This window comes from Streptopelia decaocto, assembly GCF_964273445.1.
Source record: "Streptopelia decaocto genome assembly, chromosome: 20".
NCBI classification, from domain to species: domain Eukaryota; kingdom Metazoa; phylum Chordata; class Aves; order Columbiformes; family Columbidae; genus Streptopelia; species Streptopelia decaocto.
The window spans coordinates 1,574,569-1,599,381 of record NC_138675.1 but is presented as its reverse complement, the minus strand read 5'-3'; the positions used below and the strand labels follow the sequence as shown (position 1 = coordinate 1,599,381).

Below are 24,813 nucleotides of genomic sequence, written 5' to 3'. Positions count from 1 at the left end.
CGCCATTTTGTGTTGTGAGGTGATTTTGGTGCCCCTGCGGCCGCCATTTTGTGTTGTGAGGTGATCTCGGTGCCACCATTTTGAGCCCTGAGGGGCCCAAAACTGCCCCAGGATTCACGGTTTGACCCCACTGTGCCCAGCACAGGGACGGTCACTGCCCTGGGCCTGCTGGCCACACCAGTGCTGGTACCAGGCAGGGTGCTGGTGGCCTTTTTGGCCACCTGGGCACACGTTCAGCTGTGCATCCCAAGGGTTTCGCTGGCTGCGACACCAAGTCTCCATACAGAACCTCCCAGACAGTGGCCACAAAAGGGGTTTTGAGCAAAACCCCGATTCCTGTCCCACCTGGAGACGAGACGGAGAAGCCGAGCGAGCCCGAACTCACCTGGCACCTCGACGGTGAGGGACTTCTCGCGGCTCTGCAGCCTGTACACCAGCATGTACGCGTTGCGCGAGCAGTGCGTCCCCTTCCCGCACTTGGGTTTGCGCGTCTGGGATTTCGAGGGTTCCGCTGCAGTACAGAAAGTAAAAACATAATAAACACGCGAGCTCGCTCACCGATTCTCCATCAACGGGACGAGTTTGCCATCTAGCCGGCTTCCCTCTCGCTCCTGCGCCCTCTTTTTGCCAAGCGTCGGGCTTGGCACGAGCCGAAGTTGGATCCCAAAGAAAGACCCAAATCCCTCCAGCGTTTCTGGAGGCAGAATAATTCAAAGGGACTAAAATTAGGAGCCTGTTCTGAACCACCCTTCTGCAAAAGCCTTTCTTCTCTCCCCAGTTAAACCTCACCGAGCCAAAAGCGGCTCTTGGGAAAACATCTCTTCTCCAAAACTGCCTCTTGTTCTGGTGTCTTGAGAGCAAAGAACGGAGTCAAATCCTCACAGAAGAAAACGCTATTTACAGGTGACCAAATATGTGAAAAAACACGTGTGTTTCTGCTGGGCAACAGAGATTTTAGGGAGCAAAAAGCCGCAGAAATGGTTATTTCGGAGCAGCTGGTGGCGCGATGTAAACTCGTGTTGCAAGAGCCCCCCTTTCTAGCCAGACAAGGAACAATCTTATTTACAGCTACAGTTTCAAAAATCAACCAGTGTTTACATATTTTTTTCTAAAACCACCCAGTATTTACATATGTTCTTTTAAAAACCAACCCTCTGTAGGTCAAACTCCAAACGGAGCATGGAAATATTAACAAAAGCGTGTGCCTTTCCTAAATTCTGCAAGAAGGCATGTGCCTCTCCCACGGCACCATCCAGGGGACTTCCTAAACACTCTTTATTTGTATTTTCTCCAAATATTTCCTAAATTGTTCCCATCTGCGCGGCCAGGCCGCAGGATTTACATTACCGACCTCCTCCCGCTGCTGCCTACATTTCTAACCTAAAAAATAGTCTTAGTTTTGCTCAGACTTGATAGAAACATTAACACTCCCAGCTTGCAGAGGCTTCTAAAGACGCTTTACATCTATTTTTCGTGCAGCCTTGTATTTCAGCAAGAAAACTTACTCGTGGTTAAGCACAACGCTTTACAAGTACAAGGCCGCAGCTTTATTTGCGCCTTATTTTGCGACACTGGGTGACTCGGGAGGTTAAAAAGCAAAGCTTCGGAGGCTTTATTTCCTTTTTGGGCTTATTTTTCTGTCTTACGCCGCTAGATGTCAAACCAGCTTCATGATCTGGTTGCAGGCAAGCGGGAGTCAAACATTAACAGGATGATAATGCTGCTCTGGCGTTTAAGGGCGTCGTGATGAAACGCAAGGTGTTTATTAGCAAAAAAAGTGAAAACGAAGCGGTGTCGTGCAGGGAAGGAAACAGGAGAGGGAGGGAAATGCCCCACGCTTGCTCAAGTGGCTTTACAAGCGAGAAAATATAATCGGAGGGTGTCTTTTCATTAAGCTGCTACTTAAAGGTGCTTTAAAGAAAAGCGACGTCTCAGAAAGTCCGACTGCGGCAAAGTGCGAGCGCCCTGGTGTGCTGGTGCTTCTGGGAATGGGTCGTTTGCACTCTAAGGGGAATTTCTGGCATTAATGTCTTTATTTCCCAATCCCGCAAAGCGTCCTGTGCTAAGAAACACCGGGCGACTGCAAATCCGAGCACTCAAAATGCCAATGTAAAGCTGAACTGCTTTAAATAACATTCCGGGACAGGGTTTTGATTCCCTGGCACAAGACGAGGTGATAGCGGTAAAACAGAAGAGAGTGAAGGAAAAGTAACAAGGGCAAAATAAAAAGGCAATTTTGGCGTCCAAGCTGTTATTTGGATCAAGATTCTTTTTACAGAGACTCTTCACCAGCTCCACATCTAACCCCACAGCGAAAATAAAACCAAAACATGTTAAGGAAGCTGAAAGTTGTCTCGTTATCTGCTCCTGAGCCTCCTTTGGCACACGGGACGAGGAAGCGGCGACTCGCCTGCTCTGTCCCGATAGGCGACCGCTGCCCGTGTTATCAGCGTTTTATCTGTCACGTGCCAGGCGAGAGAAATACACACTCACATGGGCCCAAACGCCGAAAATCTGCCTGCAATTAGCAGAACTGCTGTTTCACACATTACTGAAACGTGACAGCACGCGGAGGAGCGGCTTCCAGAGCGTCAGTGCCTCCGCGTGTTCAGCCGCTGTGTTTTTTGGGGGAAAAGAGATTTTAAAAGGGCACTCACAACTTAAAGGTTTTACCTAGATCTTCCTCAATCCCCAGCTGCAGTTTCTTCCCCTCCATCTTCTCGATGTCCTCGTCGTTGAACTTGTACCACTCGCCCGTCTGCGGGTCCTTCACGTGGGCGATGTAGTGCCCCGAGTAGGCGCTCACGCCGCGGTGGATGAGGACGGCGCTGAGTTCGTACACGTAGACGCCGTCTGGGAGGAGAGCAGCGGTTACACAGTGCTCGGCATCAAAAAGCACACGTTTTGTTTTCTTTCCTAGTGCTGAGTTTTTTCACAAAGCAGCGGATAAAGGTTACATGCAAACTCGCATCTCTCTAAGACCTCGCTAAGCAGGTTGGGGCTTCCACAACGCACTTAATGAGGCTTCACAGAATCCCAGAGTGTCAGGGGTTGAAGGGCCCTGGAAAGCTCATCCAGTGCAATCCCCCCATGGAGCAGGAACACCCAGATGAGGTTACACAGGAAGGTGTCCAGGCGGGTTGGAATGTCTGCACAGAAGGAGACTCCACAACCCCCCTGGGCAGCCTGGGCCAGGCTCTGACACCCTCACCGGGAACAAGTTTCTTCTCATCTTTCAGTGGAACCTCCTGTGTTCCAGTTTGCACCCATTGCCCCTTGTCCTGTCACTGGTTGTCACCAGAAGAGCCTGGCTCCATCCTCCTGACACTCCCCCTTTCCATCTTGATCCCCAGGAATGAGTCCCCCCTCAGTCTCCTCTTGTCCAGCTCCAGAGCCCCAGCTCCCTCAGCCTTTCCTCACACGGGAGATGCTCCACTCCCTCCAGCATCTTGGTGGCTGCGCTGGGCTCTCTCCAGCAGTTCCCTGTCCTGCTGGAGCTGAGGGGCCACAGCTGGACACAAGATTCCAGGTGTGGTCTCCCCAGGGCAGAGCAGAGGGGCAGGAGAACCTCTCTGACCTACTGACCCCCCCCTTCTAACCCACCCCAGGTCCCATTGGCTTCCTGGCCACAAGGGCCCAGTGCTGGCTCATGGTCATCCTGCTGTTCCCAGGACCCCCAGGTCCCTTTCCCCTACACTGCTCTCTAACAGGTCATTCCCCAACTTACACTGGAACCTGGGGTTGTTCCTGCCCAGATTCAAGACTCTACACTTGCCCTTGTTCTATTTCATTAAATTTCTCCCCGCCCAGCTCTCCAGCCTGTCCAGGTCTCTGATGGCAGCACAGCTTCCAGTGTCAGCCACTCCTCCCAGCTTGGTGTCATCAGCAAACTCACTGATAGTCACTCTGTTCCCTCAAACAACTCTTGATGCAATTTTTTGCCAAGAAGAGGATTGAGAGGAGATGTCCTCTCATCGGCTGAGGGGGGGTGAGTGAAGTTAGAATCATAGAATCATTTCAGTTGGAACTGACCCTCAGGATCATCGAGTCCAACCATAACTCTAGCACTAAGCCGTGTCCATAAGAACCTCGTCTAAATGCCTTTTAAACCTCTCCAGGGACGGCGACTCCACCACTGCCCCGGGCAGCCTGTTCCAAAACAACAATAAATAAGGAAATGCAATGCACAAAACTTACTTTTTTGTTCCATAAAAGGCTCCATGTCGAGCAGCTCGGAGAAGCCGATGTAGGTGTTGAGTTTTTTCTTATGGCCAGTTTGTCTGTGCAGAGGCAAAGCTTCAATTCAGGGGACAATAAGAAGTGTTCCCATCTCAAAATACCCCCATCCATCCCAAAATACCCCCGTCCATCCCAAAATACCCCCGTCCATCCCACCCTGCGTCCCCAGAGCAGCTCACACACGCGCTCGAGCCTCAGCCTCTCAAACCAGAGGCAGGAAAAGCAGAGCAGGCGACTCCCCAAGTCTCACCTGTCGAACACGAAACGCATGAGCTGCAGGTTGAGGGTGCAGGGAAGGCTCAGCAGCCTGATCTTCCTCGTGGCGTTCTGCTTACTCTGACACGTTTCACAGAAGTAACGATTGTCCCCTTCTAATTTTTCTTCCTGGGGAGGGAGCGAGAGCGAAAAGGAACATCTTGAGAAGAGGTTCTCTCTGAAAACAGCCTAAACTATGCAACTATGAGACTCAAAAGCACGGAAGTTGTTTTAACTGCTTAAATCTCTACCCAGTTGCTTTCCAAAATAATTCCTTGGTTAAAAATGTGTGGTAATAAATGCGCTTTACAGCACGGTTGCTCGCACCTCAAGGAATATTTTAGGCCGAATCTTGGGCTTACATGACTTGGTTTGCTCTCCTTTTGACTGAGTTTACACTAATGGAAAAAGAAAATAATTAAACAGCCCTTTTACGAGCTCACATGGCCCAAGTTAATGTAAAGCCTGGAAACTACAATCCTCTGTGCTCAGCCAAACAACTGCCACCTTGGAAGAGTCGTTGTCTACGCCCAAGTAGATCTAAGGGCAGGATTAGGCCAGAGGAGAATTCCAGCTGCCCCAGACAAGGTCGGCGGGTGTTTCACTCCGAGGAGGAGCGGCCAAACCTGAAGTTTCAGGATTTTAATGCAAACCTTTTTCATGGCAAGCGGAGTGACCGGTTTGCCCAGCGCGGCTGCGAAGCCGCTGCCCAACAGCTCAGGTGCAGAGTCACGGTTGGGGTTAGTTCTGCCCTAAATATTTGTAGTTGAATCCACGCCTCGAACCTTTAATGCGTCTTAACTGGAGATCTAGGCAAATTTTCCAAGCGGAATTAAGAGTACTTGCAGCTGTTCCCACAGCTATTCTGGCCCTCCCGAGTATTTTTGAGAGCATGTTTCAGAGCGGGAATGTCTCCTGTTGCTATGCAGATGAGCACAGATAGAGAAAACGCAAAAAGCGGCCGCTCTGCTGGTGTCACCCAGGAAAAGGACATGAGGAGTGTTCATCAGACGTTTCCCCATCTTTGCTGGGAAAGGATTTTAACTAAACAAGCGCTTTTTAAAGCCGTAACACGCGCGTGTGCTACCCTCCGGTGGCCTGGAGCTGCTCCATGACTCAGTCCTCGTTGTCTGGAAAAAACCCACATTTCCTTTTGTGTGCATGTGAGACAACTGTCTTTTTGCTCCAATATCAACCTCAGAGGCTGTTGATTGAAGAAAAGGATTAAAACACCTTGCTAAGAACAGCAGGACTCAAAACCCGTCGAGCTCGTACCTTAAGAAATTCCGTGATACAGTCTGTCAGCTGCTTGTGCCCTTGGATGTTTAACTCCAGCTCGTAAAATTTAGACATGAGTTTGGACTCCCTGCCACACTGGTTGCAGCTAGGATTAAAAATAAAGACAGAAACAAAGACTAAACCACATGAGGTTCGTGTGTCTGAACTCCCCAGCCATTAGGAAACGACTCTTTGAGCTATAAAACCAGGAGAAGAAGTTAAGTTGGAATTAACGCGGTTCACATCACCACGACAACTCCGCAAGGTATAACAGCATCTACCACGAAACACAGAAGCGCTTGCTTACAATTCACGTACATCATTTTATGTGATTTTTGGAGAATGCAGGAATGCAAACGCGACACCTGAGCGCTCTGTTTATCTGGACTTTACGCTCCATTAACTCACTTGCAGGTTTAATTGGTGCATTTTTAGGAAATGACTAAAATGGCAACACCTGAAAAAAGTTGCAGCAAAGCTTACCTGCCTGCTCAAGCTCTTAGGAGGGCTCTTCCCCCCCTCAAATTGTTCTAAAATGTTTAAATATTTACAGAAATGTTCCTCCCAAAGACCAAACACTTACACCGTGACGTAGGCATACTCCCCACAAAACTGCTTTTGCACTATGTTGCGAACATCTGGGTTTTTTTGTTTCGATAAAGTATCCTCCAGCAGCGACATGAACAGCTTGGAAAACTCCTGGGCGTCCTAGGAGAGAAAGTCGAAGTTAACAAGCCGCACAAAGCCCAATCACAACCTTGTCGCTAATTTACTGCAAATTACCCACAGCTTTACACACGGGCTGCGTCGTGCTCGGAATAGAAAAAAGACCAGTCGGGAGGACTAAAGAAAAAGAGGAATTTGGCTAAAATGAGCGTGAGGCCCCTGGTGTGAGTTCACGTGGCTCCGGGCCAGCTGCGCCGGGTGCTTTGACTCCTGTCCCGCTCCTCGCAGAGCGCTGGAAGGAAAAAATACCCTCCTGCAGAGCTTTCTGTCCCGTTAACGCTGGTTTTGCAAAGCTCAGTGTGCAATACGAGCTGCCCTTGCTTGTGTTATGGGTGAGATGAAAAACAAAAACAGCCTAAAAATGAGAAGTGGATTTTTCCCCGCCGCCTTGTACTGCTCGGGAGCTTCCCCAAGCTCATCTCAAGGCTTTTCTCTCCCACCCTGGTGCTCCTTCGCTCTCCACTTCTGAAAACAAACAGGTTGTGGCCTCTCTCAGCTGTCCTGTAGTGTCACCAGCCGGCAGTAACCGTGTCCTCCCAAGGAAACACAGGCCAGCGCTCGGGCTCTTCCCCCAACAACCTCCTCTGACTTCTCCAAGCGGATTTTCAAGCCGTGTCCTTCCCCTGAGCCCGCAGAGCCGGCTGCAGCGCTCGCCCCTCTCTGACCACCCTTTCCCTGCCCCACACGCTCGTGTTGGACCTTGGCTGGCTCCCAGTGACCCCAACAAATGTCTGCTGGCCCCACCAGGTTTCTTCAGCCCCTGAACCACTCACCAGGGAGGAGCAGCCCATAAAGCACCTGCCAAAAGGCCCTCCAGGCAGATTCAGCTCCCACCCTGCACAGTGCCGGGGTTCATCAGCCGCTAACAACCGCTCCCATCGCTCCCAGGCTCCTCCTGGCCTCCCCTGGCTCCATCCAACCTCCCTCAGCCCCTTCTGACACTCCGGGTTCCCCCTGAACCCCCTGGGCCCCTCTGGGATCTCCCTGATCCCACCAGACTCCCCCTGACTTCCCTTGGCTCCCCCTGACCCACCTGAGCTCCTTTTGGCCTCCCTGGGCTCCCCACAACTTGCCTCACCTCCCCCTGACCTCCCTCAGTCCCTCCTGATGCCCTTGGGCTCCCCCGGACACCCCCAGACTCCTCCTGACCTCTCTCAGCTCCCCATAACCTCCCCCAGACTCACCTGACCTCTCTGGGCCCCTCTGGACCCCCCTGGCCTCTCCCTGACCTCCCTGGGCTCTTCCTGACCCCCTGGGCTCCTTTTGACCTCACCAGGCTCCCCCTCACCTCACTGGGTGCCCCCCATCTTCCCGCAGCTCCCCTTGACCCCCACTGTCTCCTCTTGGGCTCCTCCTGACCTCCCCCAGCCCCTCCAGACCCCCCAACCTCTCTCAGCCCCTCCTGACACACCTGGGCTCCCCCTGACACCCTCAGACTCTCCCTGACCTCCCTCAGCTCCCCATGGACTCCCCCTGGGCTCTCCTTGACCTCTCTCAGCCCCACTTGACACCCCTGGGCTCCCCCCCAACTTCCTTCAGCTCCCCCTATTCCCCTGGGCTCCTCCCGAACCTCTGGTGCTCTCCCTGACCTCCCTCAGCCCCTCCTGACCTCCCTAAGCATTCCCTGACCCCCTCGACCTCCCTAAACTCTCCCTGACCCTCCCTGCGATCCCCCCACCTTCCTTCAGCTCCCCCTGAAGCCCTTGTGCTCTCCCTGACCTCCCTAAGCTCTCCCTGACCCCCCCTGACCTCCCTAAACTCTCCCTGACCCTCCCTGCGATCCCCCCACCTTCCTTCAGCTCCCCCTGAAGCCCTTGTGCTCTCCCTGACCTCCCTAAGCCCCTCCTAACCACCCCCCCGGGCTCCCCTTGACCCCCTAGCATCCCCCTAACTTCCTTCAGCTCCCCCTAAGCCCCTTGTGCTCTCCCTGCCCTCCCTAAGCTCTCCCTGACTTCCCTGGGCTCCCCCTGACCTCCGGCACCAACGGGACGTCCCTGAACACAACTTTGTGTCTGCACCGTGCAGAACCCAGCTCAGGAAATGCTAAAATAACCCAAAAAAGGGCAGTTTCAGGCTGCTTTAAAGGACGCAATCCCGGGCAGGACGCGCCTCACGCCCACCTGCTGCTGCCCCGTGTCCAGCCCCAGAGCCTTGACGAAGCCGGAGGGGTCGATGTAGCGGCGCTTGCTGTTCTGCAGCAAGGCGAACAGGTACTGCAGGTGCTCGCAGATCGTCTGGGGCTCGTAGTCTGCGAAAACAACCAGTTGCGCGAGTTACAGCAAATTATTTGAGGCAAGAGACAATCCTTCCAAGTAATTGCTCGTTATTCCTCCGTAAGGCTAAGTTTAACGATTATAAATATGATTTTTTGAAGCTGTTTTAAAGTACTGTTAAAACTGAAGTGGCTCATGTCAGCGATGACAGCAAAGTCAAATATCACAGAATCAATTAGGTTGGAAAAAAACCTTAAAGTCATCGAATCCAGCCATAAATATCCCACAGTGCCACGCGTGAGCTGCAAGTGAATGGTTTCAGCAGCAGGCAACGATTATCCCGTAGCAACAGCTTCTTATTTACCCTAAACAGCAGGATGTCATTTAAAAATACTGTAAAAACAGAATAAATCAGGCAGCTGCCCTGATGGAGAGGGCACCTATAGCGCTATACCATTTACCCAAAGGTAAATCACTGAGCCCAGTGTGTCCACTCTGAGGGCACTGGGAGCCTCATTTGTACTAGAAACCTAAATTTTTGCCCTGCGATGCGATGATTTTGGCTCCGCAGAAGCGCAGATCAGCCCCAGCCCATGTGCTTCTACCGCAGCACCATCGTTACACTGGGAACCAATTTGGGAAGCAGCCCAGTAAGAAACAAACCCAAACGGGATTTTTCAACTGATTTAAGAAAAAACTCGGATGGTTTGTTCCCAAAGGCGGGTGATGGACTCAAAAACGCCACCATGGAGAGGGGAGGGGCGGCTGTAGCTTCACCCATCGATTCTCCCAATAGACGTTGCCATAAAACGCATAGAATTTTAGGAGAAAAGGAGCAAAACAGCTCCCGTTGGCAGCAGACTGCCTTCCACCCACCTTTGTCGCTCGGGATGCCCTCTCCGGTCGCCAGCATGCTGCAGGTGCTGGGACACAAGTAGAGGGCTTGCCGGAGCTCCAAGTTAAGAAACCACATCTGCAAGAAAGTGTTGACGTAGCACGTGGCGCCGAGGTTCGTTAAGCCCACGAACGCGTTCTGCCGTGAGAGAGAAAATAATCGTCACTCGCCGCTGCCGAGGAGCAAAGAGAAATCCAGCAGCTGGGGAAACGCCGCTCGTACAAACAGCGCGTCCCAAACTCTGCGGCTGCAGGGGGACGCGAGGTGTCACCCCCCTTGTCCGCATCATCCCCCACAAGGAGTGGGAATGGCAGAGGATGGTTTTTTTGGGGCTCCTACCTTCTTGCGGCGCTCGCAGTTGGGGTCGTCAATGTTGTGGAAGCTGTTCTCGTCGATCTCGCCCAGCCAGACGTGCTCCCCGATGCCCACCAGGCAGTTGGGGTTCCCCCGGCAGTTCCTCCTGCAGAACCAGCACCGCCACGGCTGTCACCATCACCCAAGGGACGCTCTTGTCCATTTTTGGGGGGGGTGAGGACAAGGGGGACCCCATAATGCTAAACAGAAGGGGTGGGGTGGGATATGGGTGTCCCACACCTCCCAAAAATGGTGGTTATGGACAAACAAGGAGAAATAAAGGGGGAGAAAAAAGGGGCACCCCGCGTAAAGTACAGGACCCAGGATTGTCCCTGGGGAGCCAGGTGGGACAGTGGCCCCCACAACCCTGTGGGGGAACCTATACTTGGGGAGCCAGGTAAGAACCCAACACAAGCCTGCGGGGGTTCTCCCAAAATCTGGGGTGTCAGGCACAGACAGGAAGAACACCCACAATCCCAGGGGGGGTCCCCAATACCTGGGAAGCCAGGTAGAGAGAAGGGTCCCCCACAACCCCAGGGGGTCCCTATAATTGGGAAACCAGGTAAAAAAAGGGACCCACCACAACCCTGGGGGGATCCCCTATATTTGGGAAGCCAGGCACAGAGAGAGGTCACCCACAATGCTCAGGGGATCCCCAATACCTGGGAAGCCAGGCAGAAAAAAGGGTCCCCCATAACCCCTGGAGGTCCCTATATTTGGGCAGCTGGATATGAAGAGGGACCCAACAGAACCCCAGGGGGGTGTTCCCTAAATCTGGGGTGCCAGGCACAGAGACAGATCACCCACAACCCTGGGGGGGGTCCCCAATACCTAGAAAGCCAGATACATAGAGGGGTCCCCCACAACCTCGGGGGGGTCCTCTATATCTGGGGATCCAAGCAGGGAGAGGGGCCCCCACAATCCTGGGGAATGGGGGTCCCAAAGAAAAGGGTGTGTGGGGTCCCTAAGAAGGGGATAGGGGGGGGTCCTGAAAGGGCGCGGAGCTTCCCCAGCCTCACGGGAGGGACGTGGGGACCCCCAGCCCGGGGGGTGCGGGCCCAGAGGAGGGAACGGAGGAGCCCAGACAGGGGGTGGGGGGGTTGGGTCCCCTGTGGGCGCGGGCACGGGCCGGGGAGGGCGGCGAAGGCCCGGGCGGTCCGGGGTTACCGGCAGGCGCCGCGCTGGCAGGGCTCCAGCCGGACGCGATAGGCCGCTTCGATGTGCTCCTGCGCCACCTCCTCGGGCGGCACCGTCTCGGTCCAGCGCCACGCCGCCTTCTCCAGCTGCAGCCGCGGCGCCATGGCCGCCGCCCCCCGCTCCGGCCCGGGCCCGGCCTGGCCCGTCCGCTCCGGTCGGGTCCCAGCTCCGCTGCGGCCCCGGTCCCGCCCGGCCCCTCCCGCCGCCGCCGCCGCCGCCGTCACAGGGCTGGTGACGCGCCCAGCGCGACGCGCTGACGGTAACGGGCTGCGACGCGCGACCGCCTGGGCGGGGCCTGAGCGACGCGCCTGGGGGCGGGGCCTGGCGCGCCCGGCGGGAGGTGGCTCCGCCCACCCCGACAGCGCGAGCGGAGCGCGGGAACGTGTGTCGGTGTGTCAGTGCGTGTGTCCGTGCGCGTGTCTGTATGTCCATGTGTGTGTGTCCGTGTGTCCCCGGGGCCCCGTACGGCCGCCGCCCTCCCGCACCGTCCATACCGGACCCCACACCATAGCCCCCATACCAAACCCCCGCCCCACACCCTCCCCATAGCCCCCATACCATACTTTGCTCCACATACTATATGTACTCCATCCTATAGCCCCGTGTCATAACCCCCCGTAGCATACACCCCCATACCCCCCATACCATAGTCCCCCCCCATACCATAGCCCCTCTATACCATCTCTGCATCCCCATACTATACACCCCCAGAATCCCATACCACGCCCCCTCATACCCCCCCAGACCCCCATACCGTACCCACCTGCACCCTCATACGGCCCAGCAACCCCTATACCATCCCCTCCCCATATCACACCACCACTAACCCCCCCTTCAGGGACCCATACACCCCCCATAGCACCCCCCACCCCCCATACCATACACCCCTCAAACCATGCATCCTTGCACCCCTATACCATAACCCTTCCATCCCATACCCCCTACACCCCCACGCCATAATCCCCCCTGCACCCCCCACACATAATACACCCCCCAACACCCCATACCTATGCCATACCCCCCATACCATATCCCCCATGCCCCCCCGGCGCAGCCCCCACAGACACAGCCGCTGGTTCTCGCTCCTTTAATGCTGCCCCCCCGCGGGGTCCCCGCCAGCACCCGATTGTCCCTCGCGTCCCCCCCACCGCCACCCCAGGGGGCACCAGGCGGCACGGCCGCCCCTGCACAGTTTCGGGGGGGGGGCGGGGGAATGCGGTGGGGGTGGGGGGGGTGTAAACATTTTTGGGGGTCCCGGCCCCCCCCCCCGGTGTCACCCCGGGGCAGCGAAGCACCGTTTCCTCCTGGCTTTTGGTTTTCTTTTGGAAAATAATAACATTGGCCAAATTCCCCCCAAAATATACTTTGGGGAAGGTTAGGAGGGGCAGGGGGGGGCGGGGGACCCCCCCACCGCGCCGTGCTGCAGGTCGATGGGGTGCGGGGGGGCCCCGGAGGGCGCCAGCACCAGCCCCCGCACGCACCCGGTGACACCCGAGCTGAACTTGCCGGCGGTCAGAGCGCGGGGGTCCGGGGCACCGCCTGGGGACACGGGGACATGGGGGACATGTGGGTGTGGGAGCTCACCTGGTGTCCCACCCCGTGTCCCTGCCCCTGTCCATCACATGTCCCGTTGCATCATGTCCCCACCCCATGTCCGTCCCCTGTGCCGTGTCATGTCCCATCATGTCCCCACCCCATGTCCATCCCATGTCCCATGTCATGTCCCACCAGGTGAACCCACGCCATGTCCATCCCCTGGGTTACGTCCCATCATGTCCCCACCCCATGTCCCACCAGGTGAACCCACGCCATGTCCATCCCCTGGGTTACGTCCCATCATGTCCCCACCCCATGTCCCATCAGGTGAACCCACCCCATGTCCATCCCCTGCCTGTCCCACCACGTGTCCCATCTTGTGTCACATCCAGGTTCTGTCCCATGTGCCATCATGTGTCCCCATCCCCTGTCCATCCCATGTGACATTCCACGTCCATCCCATGTGCCATGTCATGTCCCATCAGGTATCCCCACCCCATGTCTGTCCTGTGTCCCCTGCCCATGTCTGTCCCATGTCATGCTGCATCATGTCCCCACCCTGTGTCCAACCCCTGTCCCACCCCATGCCTGTCCCCTGTCCCACCATGTGTCCCATCCAGGTTCCATCCCATGTGCCATCAGGTGTCCCCACCCCCTGACCCCCTCATGTCCCTTCCTACTTCCACCACATGCCCTGTCCCATGTCCCCTCCTGTGTCCCATCCCGTGGCAACCCTGTGCCCTGTCCTACAGCCCATCAGGTGTCCTTCTCCCACATCCAACCTGTATCCCCTCCCATACACCACCCCTTACCACATTCTGTCCCGTGTCCTGTCCTGGGTCCCCTCCTAAGTCCCATCATGTCACCCCTCCCATGAGCCAGCCCATGTCCCATCCTGTGCCCTGTCCCACCATGTGTCCCAGCCCGTGTCTCACCCTGTGCCCTGTCCCACCACATGTCCCAGCCCATGTCCCACCCTGTGTCCCATCTTTTGTCCCACCCCATGTCCCACCATGTGTCCCATCTCATGTCCATCCCACGTCCATGATGTGTCCCACCATATGTCCCAGCCTGTGTCCCATCCCGTGTCCATTCCATGTCCCACCCTGTGTCCCATCTTGTGTCCCATTCCCTGTCCCACCAACGTGTCCCATCCCATGTCTATCCCATGTCCCCCGCTGTGTCCACAAGTGTCACCGTACCCACGTAGACGCTGCCTTGGGTGTTGGCCATGACGTTGGTTCCTGGGGACTCTCCGGTCACTGGCTCCTCCCCATCCACCTGCAGCCGCCCGCGCCGGCCCTCCCTGCACAGCACCCATCAGCACCCATCAGCACCCGTCAGCACCGCACCCCGACCCCCCGGCCCTTCCCCGACCCCACCCACCTTGTCACCGTCACCCGGTGCCACTCGCCGTCGTTGATGGGGTCTTCAGAGACGATGGTGGCCTCGCCGCTGCCCAGCTGGTAGCTGCAGGGGTGGGAGAGGCTCAGTGTGGGGAGCACCCTTGGGTGACATGGGGCACCCTGGGGTGACGCTGGGTGTCCCCGCTGACCTGAACACCAGGTGTCCGTCCTTCAAGCCGAGGCCGATGAAATCTTTGGCTTTGCCGCCCTCGCTGGGCTCCTGCGGGCACAGTGGGGGTGTGAGGAGCACCCTGACTCCCACCCTGAGGTTCCCTTCCCGCTGGTGTCCCCCTGCTCACCGCCCCGTGCCACAGCAGCAGCCCCTCGGCGCTGTCTGTCCGCAGCTCCAGCTCGATGGTGTCCGGCGCCTCGGGGGGGCTGCGGGGAGAGGGGGACGGTGCGGTGGGTGCAGCACCCCGGGAAGGGTGCAGCAACCTGAGCTGGGTGCAGCACCCAGAAAGAGGGCAAGACCGTGATGGATGCAGCACCATGAGAAGGGTGCAGCACATTGGGATGGGTGCAATGGATGCAGCACCCTGGGAAGTTGCAATGCCATTATGGGTGCAGCACCCCAAGAAAGGTGCAGCACCCCGGGATGGGTGCAGTGGGTGCAGCACCCTGGGAAAGCTGCAGCACCCCAGAATGGGTGCAAACGCATGATGGGTGCAGCACCCTGGGATGGGTGCAGTGGCTCAATGGGTGCAGTGCCCCAGAAAAGATGCAAGACCATGATGGGTGCAGCACCCTGTGAAGGGTACAGCACCCCGGGATGGATGCAATGGATGCAGCACCCTGGGTTGGGTGCAGTGCCATGAAAGGTGTGGCACTCCAAGAGGGTGCAATGGCTGCAGCACTCTGGCAAGTTGCAAAGCCATGACGGGTGCAGCACCCTGGGAAGGCTGCAGCACCCCAAGAAGGGCACAGCACCCTGGGATGGGTGCAATGGGTGCAGCACTCTGGGAGGGTTCAACACCATTCTGGGTGCAGCACCTGGGGAAGGGTGCAAAGTGGCAATGGGTGCAATGCTGCAGGAAGGGGCGCAGCACCCGGTGAGGGTGCAATGCTGAGGGAAGGAAGGGTGCAACTCAGCGGGGAGGGTGCAGCACCCCGGGAAGGATGTGAGTGCTGCAATGGGTACAACACCACGGTGGGCACAATTCTGCACTGGGTGCAATGCTGCGATGGGTGCAACACTGCAGGAAGGGGTGCAGTGCTGCGGGACAGGGTGCAGCACCCACTCAGGGGTGCCCGTCCCCACTGTCACTCACCCGCGGGGGAAGAGGTGACCGGGCAGGGCCAGGTACGATCCGTCCTGGAAGGCGGCGCTGAACTGGCCGGGGGCGTCTGTGGGGAGAAGGGGGAACAAGGGGGGGGCACCCCCACCCGTCACACCCGCAGCATCACTTTTGGGTGCAAAAGGAGGGAAAACGGGCGCAGAGACCTACCGCCACCCCCGCTGCCCTCCTGCCAGTCCTGCTCCAGCTCCGCCAGCGCTGAATCTGTGGGCGAGAGGGATTGGGGACGGGGTGGCATGTGTCCCCGCCACGTCCCCAAGTGTCCCCAGGCGTCCCCCACTCACTGTGCTGGCAGAGGGGGCCGCTGTAGCCCGGCGGGCACAGGCAGGTGTTGTCCTTGCAGGTGCCGCCGTGCAGGCAGGGGTTGCGGTGCAGGCAGCGGTCCTCCTCCTGCTCACAGTGCGGCCCTGGGGACACGGAGGGTGACAATGGGTGACACAGGCGGGTGCAAGGCTCTGCTGCCCTCCCTGGTGTGCTCTTGCACACACATGCACGTGTGAGCACGCACACGAGAAGTGTGTGCACGCACAGCACCCACGGTGCACCCTCGTGCACGCCACGCACCCGTGCAAACGTTGCACGTGGATGTGCGGTGTGTACACGTCCACACACACGCGTGCACGGCAAACCCTGTGCACAGCACCCACGCGTGCACACCACGTGCATGCACCACACAGCAGACGCAGACACACGTGCAGCAGATGCACCCGCGCGCAAACGGCGCACACGGTGTGCACAGCAGCCTTGCACGTGCACCAAATGCACTCACACACAACACACACCCACAGGCGCTGCAGATGCGTGACAGACGCACACAGTGGGTGTGTGCAGCAGATGCACCCGCTGGCAAAATGCTCACACGTGCAGCCACAGTGCACGTGCAGCACGTACACACTTGCAGTACACGCACAACACACACATGCATGCTGCAAATCCACCATGCACAGTGCACACACAGCATATGTATGTGCAGCGCTCATATGTGAATGCACAGCACGTGTGCACAGTGCACACACTTGCATGCACAGCATATGAGCACTGCATGCATGCATGTGCTGTGCATGCAAGTGTGCTGTACGTGCACATATGAGCACTGCATGTGTGCGTGTGCTGTGCATGCAAGTGTGCTGTACATGCACATATGAGCACTGTGCATAGATGTGCTGCGCATTGTGCATTTGCAGGACACGTGTGTGCACACACGCATGAACAGCACACGTGCATGCAGAGTGTGCAAGCATGCACAACAGGTGCACAACTCATGCACACAGGCACGGACAGGGTATGTTCCCACGTGCAGGCACAGTGCACACGTGTGCACAGCAAACACACACCCAGCACACAGCCCGCATACATGTGCAGCATATGCGCACACGTGGTACATGCACAGCACACGTGCATGCACCATGCAAACGCATCACGCACAGTGCACACGCACGCACAGCACATATACACGCAATGCTCATACGTACACGCACAGCACGTGCGTGCACAGGGCACACGCATGCACAGCACCCGTGCACAGCAAACACATGCAGCGCACACACACAATCTGCATACGAATGCACAGCACACACGCATCCTGCAAATGCACAATGCACAGCACCTCTATGCACAGCGCTCATATGCACATGTACAGCACACACGCATGCACAGCACACACACGCAGCACACGTGCACGCACAGCACATGCGTGTCCTGCAAATGCACAATGCACAGCACCTCTATGCACAGTGCTCATATGCGCACGTACAGCACGCTTGCATGCACAGCACACGCACACACGCAGCACACGTGCATGCACAGCACACAAGCTTGCACATATAGCGCACATGCACACACAGCCCACGTGCACGTACAGCGCACATGCTTGCACAGCGCACACGCACGCACAAGCAGCACCCACAGTGCACACGCATGCACAGCACATATACACGCAATGCTCACACGTACACACACAGCACGTGCGTGCGCAGTGCACACGCATGCACAGCACACGTGCACAGCAAACACATGCAGCGCACACATGCAATCTGCATACGAACACACAGCACACACGCATCCTGCAAATGCACATGCACAGCACCTTTATGCACAGTGCTCATATGTGCATGTACAGCACACACACGCAGCACACGAGCACGCACAGCACACACGTGTCCTGCAAATGCACAATGCACAGCACCTCTATGCACAGTGCTCATATGCATGTGTACAGCACACACACGCAGCACACATGCATGCACAGCACACACGTGTCCTGCAAATGCACAATGCCCAGCACCTCTATGCACAGTGCTCATATGTGCATGTACAGCACACACGCATGCACAGCACACGCACACACGCAGCACAGCACACAAGCTTGCACATATAGCACACATGCACACACAGCCCATGTGCACGTACAGCACACATGCTTGCACAGCGCACACGCACGCACATGCAGCACCCATGGTGCACACGCATGCACAACACATATACACGCAATGCTCATAAGTACACGCACAGCACGTGCGTGCACAGTGCACACGCATGCACAGCACACGTGCACAGCAAACACATGCAATCTGCATACGAATACACAGCACACACGCATCCTGCAAATGCACAATGCCCAGCACCTCTATGCACAGTGCTCATACGTGCATGTACAGCACACACGCATGCACAGCACACGCACACACGCAGCACAGCACACAAGCTTGCACATATAGCACACATGCACACACAGCCCATGTGCACGTACAGCGCACACGCTTGCACAGCACACACGCACGCACATGCAGCACCCACAGTGCACACACATGCACAACACATATACACGCAATGCTCACACGTACACGCACAGCACGTGCGTGCGCAGTGCACACGCATGCACAGCACACGTGCACAGCAAACACATGCAATCTGCATACGAATACAGAGCACACACGCATCCTGCAAATGCACAATGCACAGCACCTCTATGCACAGTGCTCATACGTGCATGCACAGCACACTTGCATGCACAGCACACGCACACACGCAGCACGCATGCATGCACAGCACACAAGCTTGCACATACAGCGCACATGCACACACAGCCCACGTGCACGTACAGCGCACACGCATGCACATGCAGCACCCACGGTGCACACGCATGCACGACACACGCCCACACACGTGCACGGCACGCGCGTGCCCAGCACACGCGCACGCCCAGCTCGCACACACGCTGCGCACACGCCAACGTGCCCACGCCGGCACTCACCGCCGAAGCCGGGGGGGCACAGGCAGCGGTGGGCAGCGCCGTCGGGCAGGGGCAGGCAGCGGCCCCCGTGCAGGCAGGCAGCGCGCAGGCAGGGCGACGGCTGCCCGCACTGCCCCACGCCGCGGCTGCGCAGGAAGCTGTACCCCAAATCCACCTTCTTCCCGTTGATGGACACCTGGCGGGGGGAACACACCAAATGGGGGGGTCAAGGAGGGGACCCAGGAGTCCGGGTTGGGGGGGTGGGGGCGGGGGTCTCACCTCTCCGATGCAGCCGCGGAAGGAGACGTTGGTCGGGGGGCGCAGGGGCGGCTCGGTGCCCCCCAGGTACAGGGGGGAGCGGAGGTTGAGTCCTTGGCTCTTTCCGGGCGAGGAGCGTTTCACCGGGGTGGCGTCATCCACCACCAGTGTCCCGTCCTTGTGCACGCGCTCAGCTGTCACCCGGTGCCACCGGCCCAGTGCCACCGGCTCGGCGCTGCGGAGAACCGCTGGGCCTGTGGGGACGGACGGGGTGGTGGCATCACAGGGGGACACTGGGGGCGCAGAGGGAGCTGAGAGGTTCCCTGGGTGATGCTGGGGGACTCTGGTGGTGACAGGGGACACCAGGAGACACCCCTAATGCCCAGGGACCCTGGCAGCACCTGGAAACCTCAATGGGACCAAGGGATCCTGGTGACACTTGGGGACCCCAGTGGTGCCAGGGGTCCCTGGTGATGCCCGGGGACCTCAATGAGGCCATGGGACCCCGGTGACTCTTGGAGACTCCAATGATGGCACAAGACACCAGTGATGCGTGGGGACTCCAATGACACCAAGGGACTCTAGTGACACCCCAGTGGTGGTGCCTGGGGACCTCAGTGACACCAAGGGACCCTAGTGACACCCTGGTGGTGATGCTTGGGGACCCCAATGATGCCAAGAGACCCTAGTGACACTTGAAGACTCCAATGCCACCAAGGGACCCCCCTAAGACTTGGGGACCCTAGTGGTGCCAAAGGACCGCAGTGACACTGGGGGACCCCACCAATGCCCAGGGACCCTGGCACTTCCCGTGGGGCCCAGTGGTGCCAAGGGACTCCGGTGACACTTGGAGGTTCCAATGACACCAAAGGACCTTGGTGATGCTTGGGGACCCCACTTGTGTCAAAGGACCCCAAGGATGCCTGGGGACCCCAATGATGCCAAAGGACCCTAGTGACACCTGGGGACCCCACTGATGTCAGGGGACCCCACCACAGCTCAGGCACCCCTATGATATTGGGGGACCCCAGTAATGCCAGCTCGCCCGCAACACCCAGGGTCCCAGTGCCACCCACCTGAGCCCAGCTCGTAGCGGAACTCGAGGTGGCCGCCGGCCATGGCCAAGGCCACAAAGTCCTCGACGGGGGCGGCTTTGCCGGCGCTGAAGAGCAGGAGCCCGTCGGGCGCCAGCGGCAGGAACTCGGCGTCCACGCGCAGCTCATGGTGCACGTTGGTCAGGGGTGGGTAGGACACGAAGGCCCCGGCCTCACCGAAGGACGGCACGCTCACCGCCTCGCCTGCGCAGCCCCGTCAGCACCCCGCGGGGACCATCTCCCCAGGGTGTCCCCAGGGTGGTCCCCATGGTGGGGCCCAGTTCTCCATCCCCTTAGTGTCCATCTCTCCAAGGTGGGAACTCGTCCTCCATCCCCATCTCCCTGGCATGGGACCCAAACCTCCAGCCCCACAGTGACCCCATCGCCTGTGGTGGGACTCCATCCTCATGGTGCCCATCTCCCCAGTCCCATGTCCACGTCCCAGGAGAGGCCCCCACCCTGTCCCTGTGACCCCATGGTGGTACCCAGACCTATGCTCATCTCCCCAGGGTGGTCCTCAGCCTGTGTCCCTAGGGTGGTCCCTAATCCCCCATCCCCATGGTTAGTCCACAGCCCCATCCACACCTCCCTGTGGTGGGACCCAGTTCTCCATCCCCATAGTGTCCATCTCCCCATGGTGGGAACTCATCCTCCATTCCCATGGTGCCCATTTCCTGTGGTAGGACCCAAACCTCCAACCCCATGGTGCCCATCTCCCCAGGGTGGTCCTCAGCCCATGTCCCCAGGGTGGTCCTCAATCCCCCATCCCCATGGTGCCCATCTCATGTGGTGGGACCCCATCCTCATGGTGTCCATCTCCCTGGGGTGGTCCCCATCCCCATGTCCCCAGGGCACTACCCAGACCCATGCCCATCTCCCCACGGTGGTCTCCACCCCTGTCCCTGTGTCCCCAGGGTGGTGCCAACCTTGCGCCCATCTCCCTGGGGTGGTCCCCAGCCCTGTCCCCACGTCCCCTGGATGGTCTGTAGCCCCATGTCCATCTCTCTGGGGTGGCCCTTAGCTCTGTCCCCATGTCCCTGGGATGGTTCCCAGCCACGTGTCCATCTCCCTCGGGGGGTTCCCACCCTACGCCTGTGTCCCCAGGGTGGTCCCAGCCCCATGGTGCCACATCTCCCTGGGGCGGGACCTAATACCCTATCCCTATGGTGCCCATCTCCCCAGGATGGTCCCCTGCCCCATTGCCATATTCCTGCTGTGGTCCCCAGCCCCATCCCCATGTCCCCAAGGTGGTACCCAGTCCCATGCCCATCTCCCCAGGGTGGGACTCAGCCTGTGTCCCCACGGTGGTCCCCAGTCCCCCATCATGCCCATCTCCCTGGGGTGGTACCCAGTGACCCACCTCCATCCCATCTGTGATGCCCGTCTCCCCAGATGGTACCTAATCCCCTGTCCCCATCAGGCCTGTGACCCCAGGGTGGTCCCCAGCCACATCCCCATCTCCTCAGGGTGGTCCCCACCCCATGCCCGTGTCCCCAGGGTGGTGCCAGCACCATCCCCATGTCCCTGCAGTGCTCACCCTCAGTACACCTGTCCCCAGCCTTGCCCAGGTGACAGCGGCAGGTGTAGCCCTGCCCGTCCGGCCGGTTGACGCAGGTGGCATCAGGCCCACACGCCTCTGTAGGGTGACAAGCCATCAGCACCCATCTGGGGAGGGACTGGGGGTGACATCCCCGCGGGACATGGCCACCTTACCTGGGTGACAGTGCAGAGCCCGCGAGTACTCGCAGTTGCTGCCGGTGAAGCCGTGGGGACAGCGACACACGTAGGTGCCACTCTCAGCGTCCTGACACACGCCGCCATTCTGGGGGGTGACACGGGTGTCAGCGACAGGTGGGGATGGGTGGGCATGGGTGGGCAACCCCCGGCACCGCCACCCTCACCTGGCACGGCCGGTCCTGGCAGGTGGGACAGCTGGTGACACCGTGCGCCTGCAGGTCCATGTCCCCAAAAGCCACCTCCTCCCCTTGGATGCGCAGCTGGCGCACGCATCCTGCAGAGGGACGGGGATGGAGGAAGCCGGGGGGCTGACACGATGCTCAGCGCCCTCCCCCGCCCCCCAAAATCCCGTCACTCACCCACAAACCCGCGGCTCAGCCCCGTCTTGGCCACAGCGCTGAAATCGGGGTAACCCCCCAGGAACAGCTCCTCGTTCAGATCCAGCCCCTGGAACTTCCCCTGCGGGCACAGGCGGGTGGGCACCTCCTCCAGCACCCTGACCCCCACCCCAAATGCACCAACCCCCCTCCCCAAAATACCTGGGAGGTGCCATTAACTGGTGGGTGCCCGTCCAGCGCCAGCGACCCCCGGGTGAGGTTGCGGAGCAGCCGGACGGTGTGGAACTCGCCCAGGCGCAGCGGCGTGGGGTGCCGGATGGTGGCCATGCCCGAACCCGCGTCAAACCTGAGGGGTATTTTAAGGAGGACAATGGGTGTAGGAGGGTGCTGGCACCCACTTCCCCCACCCTTAGCAGCCGCTGATGGGTCTCACCGAAATTCGGGGCGGCCGCCCACCAGCCCAAAGGAGATGAAGTCGGCGCCGCTGTTTTTCCGCTGCCCGTTGTAGAGGAGGAGCCCTGGGGGGGATCAGTGGGTCAGGGAGGGTGGTTCCCACCCCTTGGCAGGGTGTCACCTTCATAGGGACCCCAAAACATGCCCAGGATGGAGGAGAAACCCCCATAAGGGGCGAGGGGGGTGGTTGAGTAGAGAATGGGAGGTAGAGAGAGGGAGGATGGAGGAGGAAAGGATGGAGGGGATGTGGAGGGGACATGGAGGGGATGCACGGGGGACACGCAGGGGACATGCAGGCAACACACAGGCGACACACTCACCATCGGCAGCGTCAGGTCGGAAGGCGATGACAATCTCGAATCTCTTGTAGGCGTCCTTGATGGTGGGCAGGGGGAGGAAGGAGTGCGGCGTCTGCCCGAAATAGGGGACCAGGTGCTCTGCGGGGACAGGGGGATCAGGAGGGGTGCAGGTACATCCCCTCCCACTCTTCCCGTCTGTTTGTCCATCCGTCTGTCCTCACCTCGGACCTTGAGGACGTAATACGCCGTCTCCCGGCCGCGGGCGTTGGTGGCGGCGCAGGCGTAGACGCCGGCGTCCTCGTGGCGCACGGCCGGCAGCGTCAGGACGTTCCCCTCTGCCCGCGCCCCCGCCGGCAGCTCCCCCTCCAGCTGCGGCACAACGGGGGGGTCAGCACCCGTAGGGAGGGTCAGCACCCATAGGGTGCCCCCTGCCCTCGCATCCCCATCCCCGCACCCTCACCTTGCTCCAGGTGATCTCCGGCACTGGGAATCCTGACGCCAAACAGGGCAGAACAGCCGCCGAACCCACTGCCACCTCCTTCACCTCGGGCTGCCCGGCGATTTGCGGGGCGGCTGGGGACACGGCGAAAGTGTCACCATCCCATGGTGACATGGTGTGCACCCCCAGCGCTGTGTCCCCAGCCCTCACCTTGCACGTGGAGGATGAGGTGGGACTGGACGGTGCCCACGGCGTTGGCGGCGGTGCAGCGGTACTGCCCCGCGTCCGCCCGCTCCACCCGCTCGAAGGTGAGGGTGCCGGCGCGGACCTGCACCCCGGGCCGGATGCGACCCCCCACTTTGCTCCAGGTGACATGGGGACGGGGTTCCCCCAACCCCAGGCACTCCAGTTCCACCGCTGTCCCCGCCAGCACCGTCTGCACCGCCGTCCGCACGTTGATCAGCGCCCTGGGGAGAGCTGGGGGGGGAGCGGTGGGGTTTTGGGGTGCCCCCTGGTATAGGGGGATAATGCAGTCTGGGGTGACAACGAGGGGCGTGAGAGATGGGGAGAAATGGGGTGCTCAAGGGTGTGGGGAGAAATTGGGGTGTTGGGGTGCTTGTAGGTATGGGGAGAGATTTGGGGTATTGGGGTACGCATGTGCATGGGGAGAAATTTGGGCTATCCGGGTACTCTTGGGCATAGGAAGAGATGGGGAGTATTGGGGTGCCCATGGGCATGGGGAGAGTTTGGGGCTATTGGGGTGCTCATGGCCATGGGGAGAGATTTGGGGTGCCGGGGTTTTCATGGGTGTCAGGAGAGATTTGGGTCACTGGGGTGACCACAGGCATAGAGAGAGACTGGGAGTGCTGGGGTGCCTGTGGGAATGAGGAGAGTTTTTGGGTATTGGGGTGCTCATGGGTGTCAGGAGAGATTGAGGGTATTGGGGTGCCCACAGGTACAGGGAGAGCTGGGTGTATTGGGGCACCTGCAGGTATGGGGAGGATTTTGGGGTATTGGGGTGCTCATGGGTGTGGGAAGAAATAGGGGGTGCTGGGGTGCAGGGAGAATTGGGGATACCAGGGTGTCTGTGGGTGTGGGAAAATGGGGGTACAAGGGTGTCTGTGGGCACAGGGTGAGTTTGGGGGTACTGGGGTGCCCACAGCTATGGAGATGGCAATGGGGGTGCCTGTAGGGTTGGAAAGAAATTGGGGGGTACCAGGGTGTTGGGGGATGTGGGGAGAGATGGGGCTATCTGGGTGCCTATGGGTGTAGGAATTTGGGGGGCACTGAGGTGCCCAAGGGCATGGGGGGTGGGGGTACCAGGGTGTCTGTGAGGATGGGACAATGGGTTGGGGGGTGCCCCTGGATTTGGGGAGCTGGGGTGCCAGTGTTGTTGAGGACAGGTTGGGGGGTGCCCGTGCCCCCCGTTCGCGGGTGTCACTCCTACCCTGGACGCTGAGGGTGGCCCTGTCCTCGGCCTGCACGCCCGGGGCGCTGGCGCGGCACACGTACACCCCCTGCGCCCCCCACGCCAGCTCCGGGATCCTGTGGGGACACGGCGGCGTGTGG

The 24,813-nt window shown here is 58.9% G+C and overlaps 2 protein-coding genes across 8 annotated transcripts in view; both read right to left on the bottom strand.

The window, feature by feature from the left end:
- Positions 1–11,340, bottom strand: part of USP48 (ubiquitin specific peptidase 48) — a 32,915-nt gene extending 21,575 nt beyond the window's left edge. For all 5 annotated transcript variants that reach the window (XR_014185790.1, XR_014185791.1, XR_014185792.1 and 2 more), the window contains exons 1-10: positions 11,128–11,340; positions 9,946–10,066; positions 9,588–9,744; positions 8,619–8,746; positions 6,356–6,480; positions 5,770–5,878; positions 4,490–4,623; positions 4,198–4,280; positions 2,674–2,853; positions 386–511 (exon numbers count right to left, since the gene is read on the bottom strand). Coding sequence is in view for 2 of the 5 variants with exons in the window: in XM_082069881.1 (XP_081926007.1) it covers positions 386–511; positions 2,674–2,853; positions 4,198–4,280; positions 4,490–4,623; positions 5,770–5,878; positions 6,356–6,480; positions 8,619–8,746; positions 9,588–9,744; positions 9,946–10,066; positions 11,128–11,261 (1,297 nt within the window). In the remaining 3 variants the exon portion in view is untranslated. The remainder of the gene's footprint in view (positions 1–385; positions 512–2,673; positions 2,854–4,197; positions 4,281–4,489; positions 4,624–5,769; positions 5,879–6,355; positions 6,481–8,618; positions 8,747–9,587; positions 9,745–9,945; positions 10,067–11,127) is intronic.
- Positions 11,341–12,472: 1,132 nt separating this feature from the next.
- HSPG2 (heparan sulfate proteoglycan 2) overlaps positions 12,473–24,813 on the bottom strand; it is a 52,811-nt gene continuing 40,470 nt past the window's right edge. For all 3 annotated transcript variants that reach the window (XM_082070104.1, XM_082070106.1, XM_082070105.1), the window contains 22 exons: positions 24,692–24,789; positions 23,455–23,721; positions 23,266–23,378; positions 23,027–23,174; positions 22,827–22,943; positions 22,487–22,571; positions 22,255–22,399; positions 22,075–22,174; positions 21,880–21,989; positions 21,692–21,800; positions 21,516–21,614; positions 19,961–20,182; positions 18,906–19,138; positions 18,648–18,822; positions 15,679–15,801; positions 15,545–15,598; positions 15,368–15,443; positions 14,399–14,477; positions 14,249–14,319; positions 14,080–14,163; positions 13,896–13,999; positions 12,473–12,696 (listed from right to left, as the gene is read on the bottom strand). In XM_082070104.1, coding sequence (XP_081926230.1) covers positions 12,533–12,696; positions 13,896–13,999; positions 14,080–14,163; positions 14,249–14,319; positions 14,399–14,477; positions 15,368–15,443; positions 15,545–15,598; positions 15,679–15,801; positions 18,648–18,822; positions 18,906–19,138; positions 19,961–20,182; positions 21,516–21,614; positions 21,692–21,800; positions 21,880–21,989; positions 22,075–22,174; positions 22,255–22,399; positions 22,487–22,571; positions 22,827–22,943; positions 23,027–23,174; positions 23,266–23,378; positions 23,455–23,721; positions 24,692–24,789 — 2,776 coding nt within the window. In that variant the 3' untranslated portion in view covers positions 12,473–12,532. The remainder of the gene's footprint in view (positions 12,697–13,895; positions 14,000–14,079; positions 14,164–14,248; positions 14,320–14,398; positions 14,478–15,367; positions 15,444–15,544; positions 15,599–15,678; positions 15,802–18,647; positions 18,823–18,905; positions 19,139–19,960; positions 20,183–21,515; positions 21,615–21,691; positions 21,801–21,879; positions 21,990–22,074; positions 22,175–22,254; positions 22,400–22,486; positions 22,572–22,826; positions 22,944–23,026; positions 23,175–23,265; positions 23,379–23,454; positions 23,722–24,691; positions 24,790–24,813) is intronic.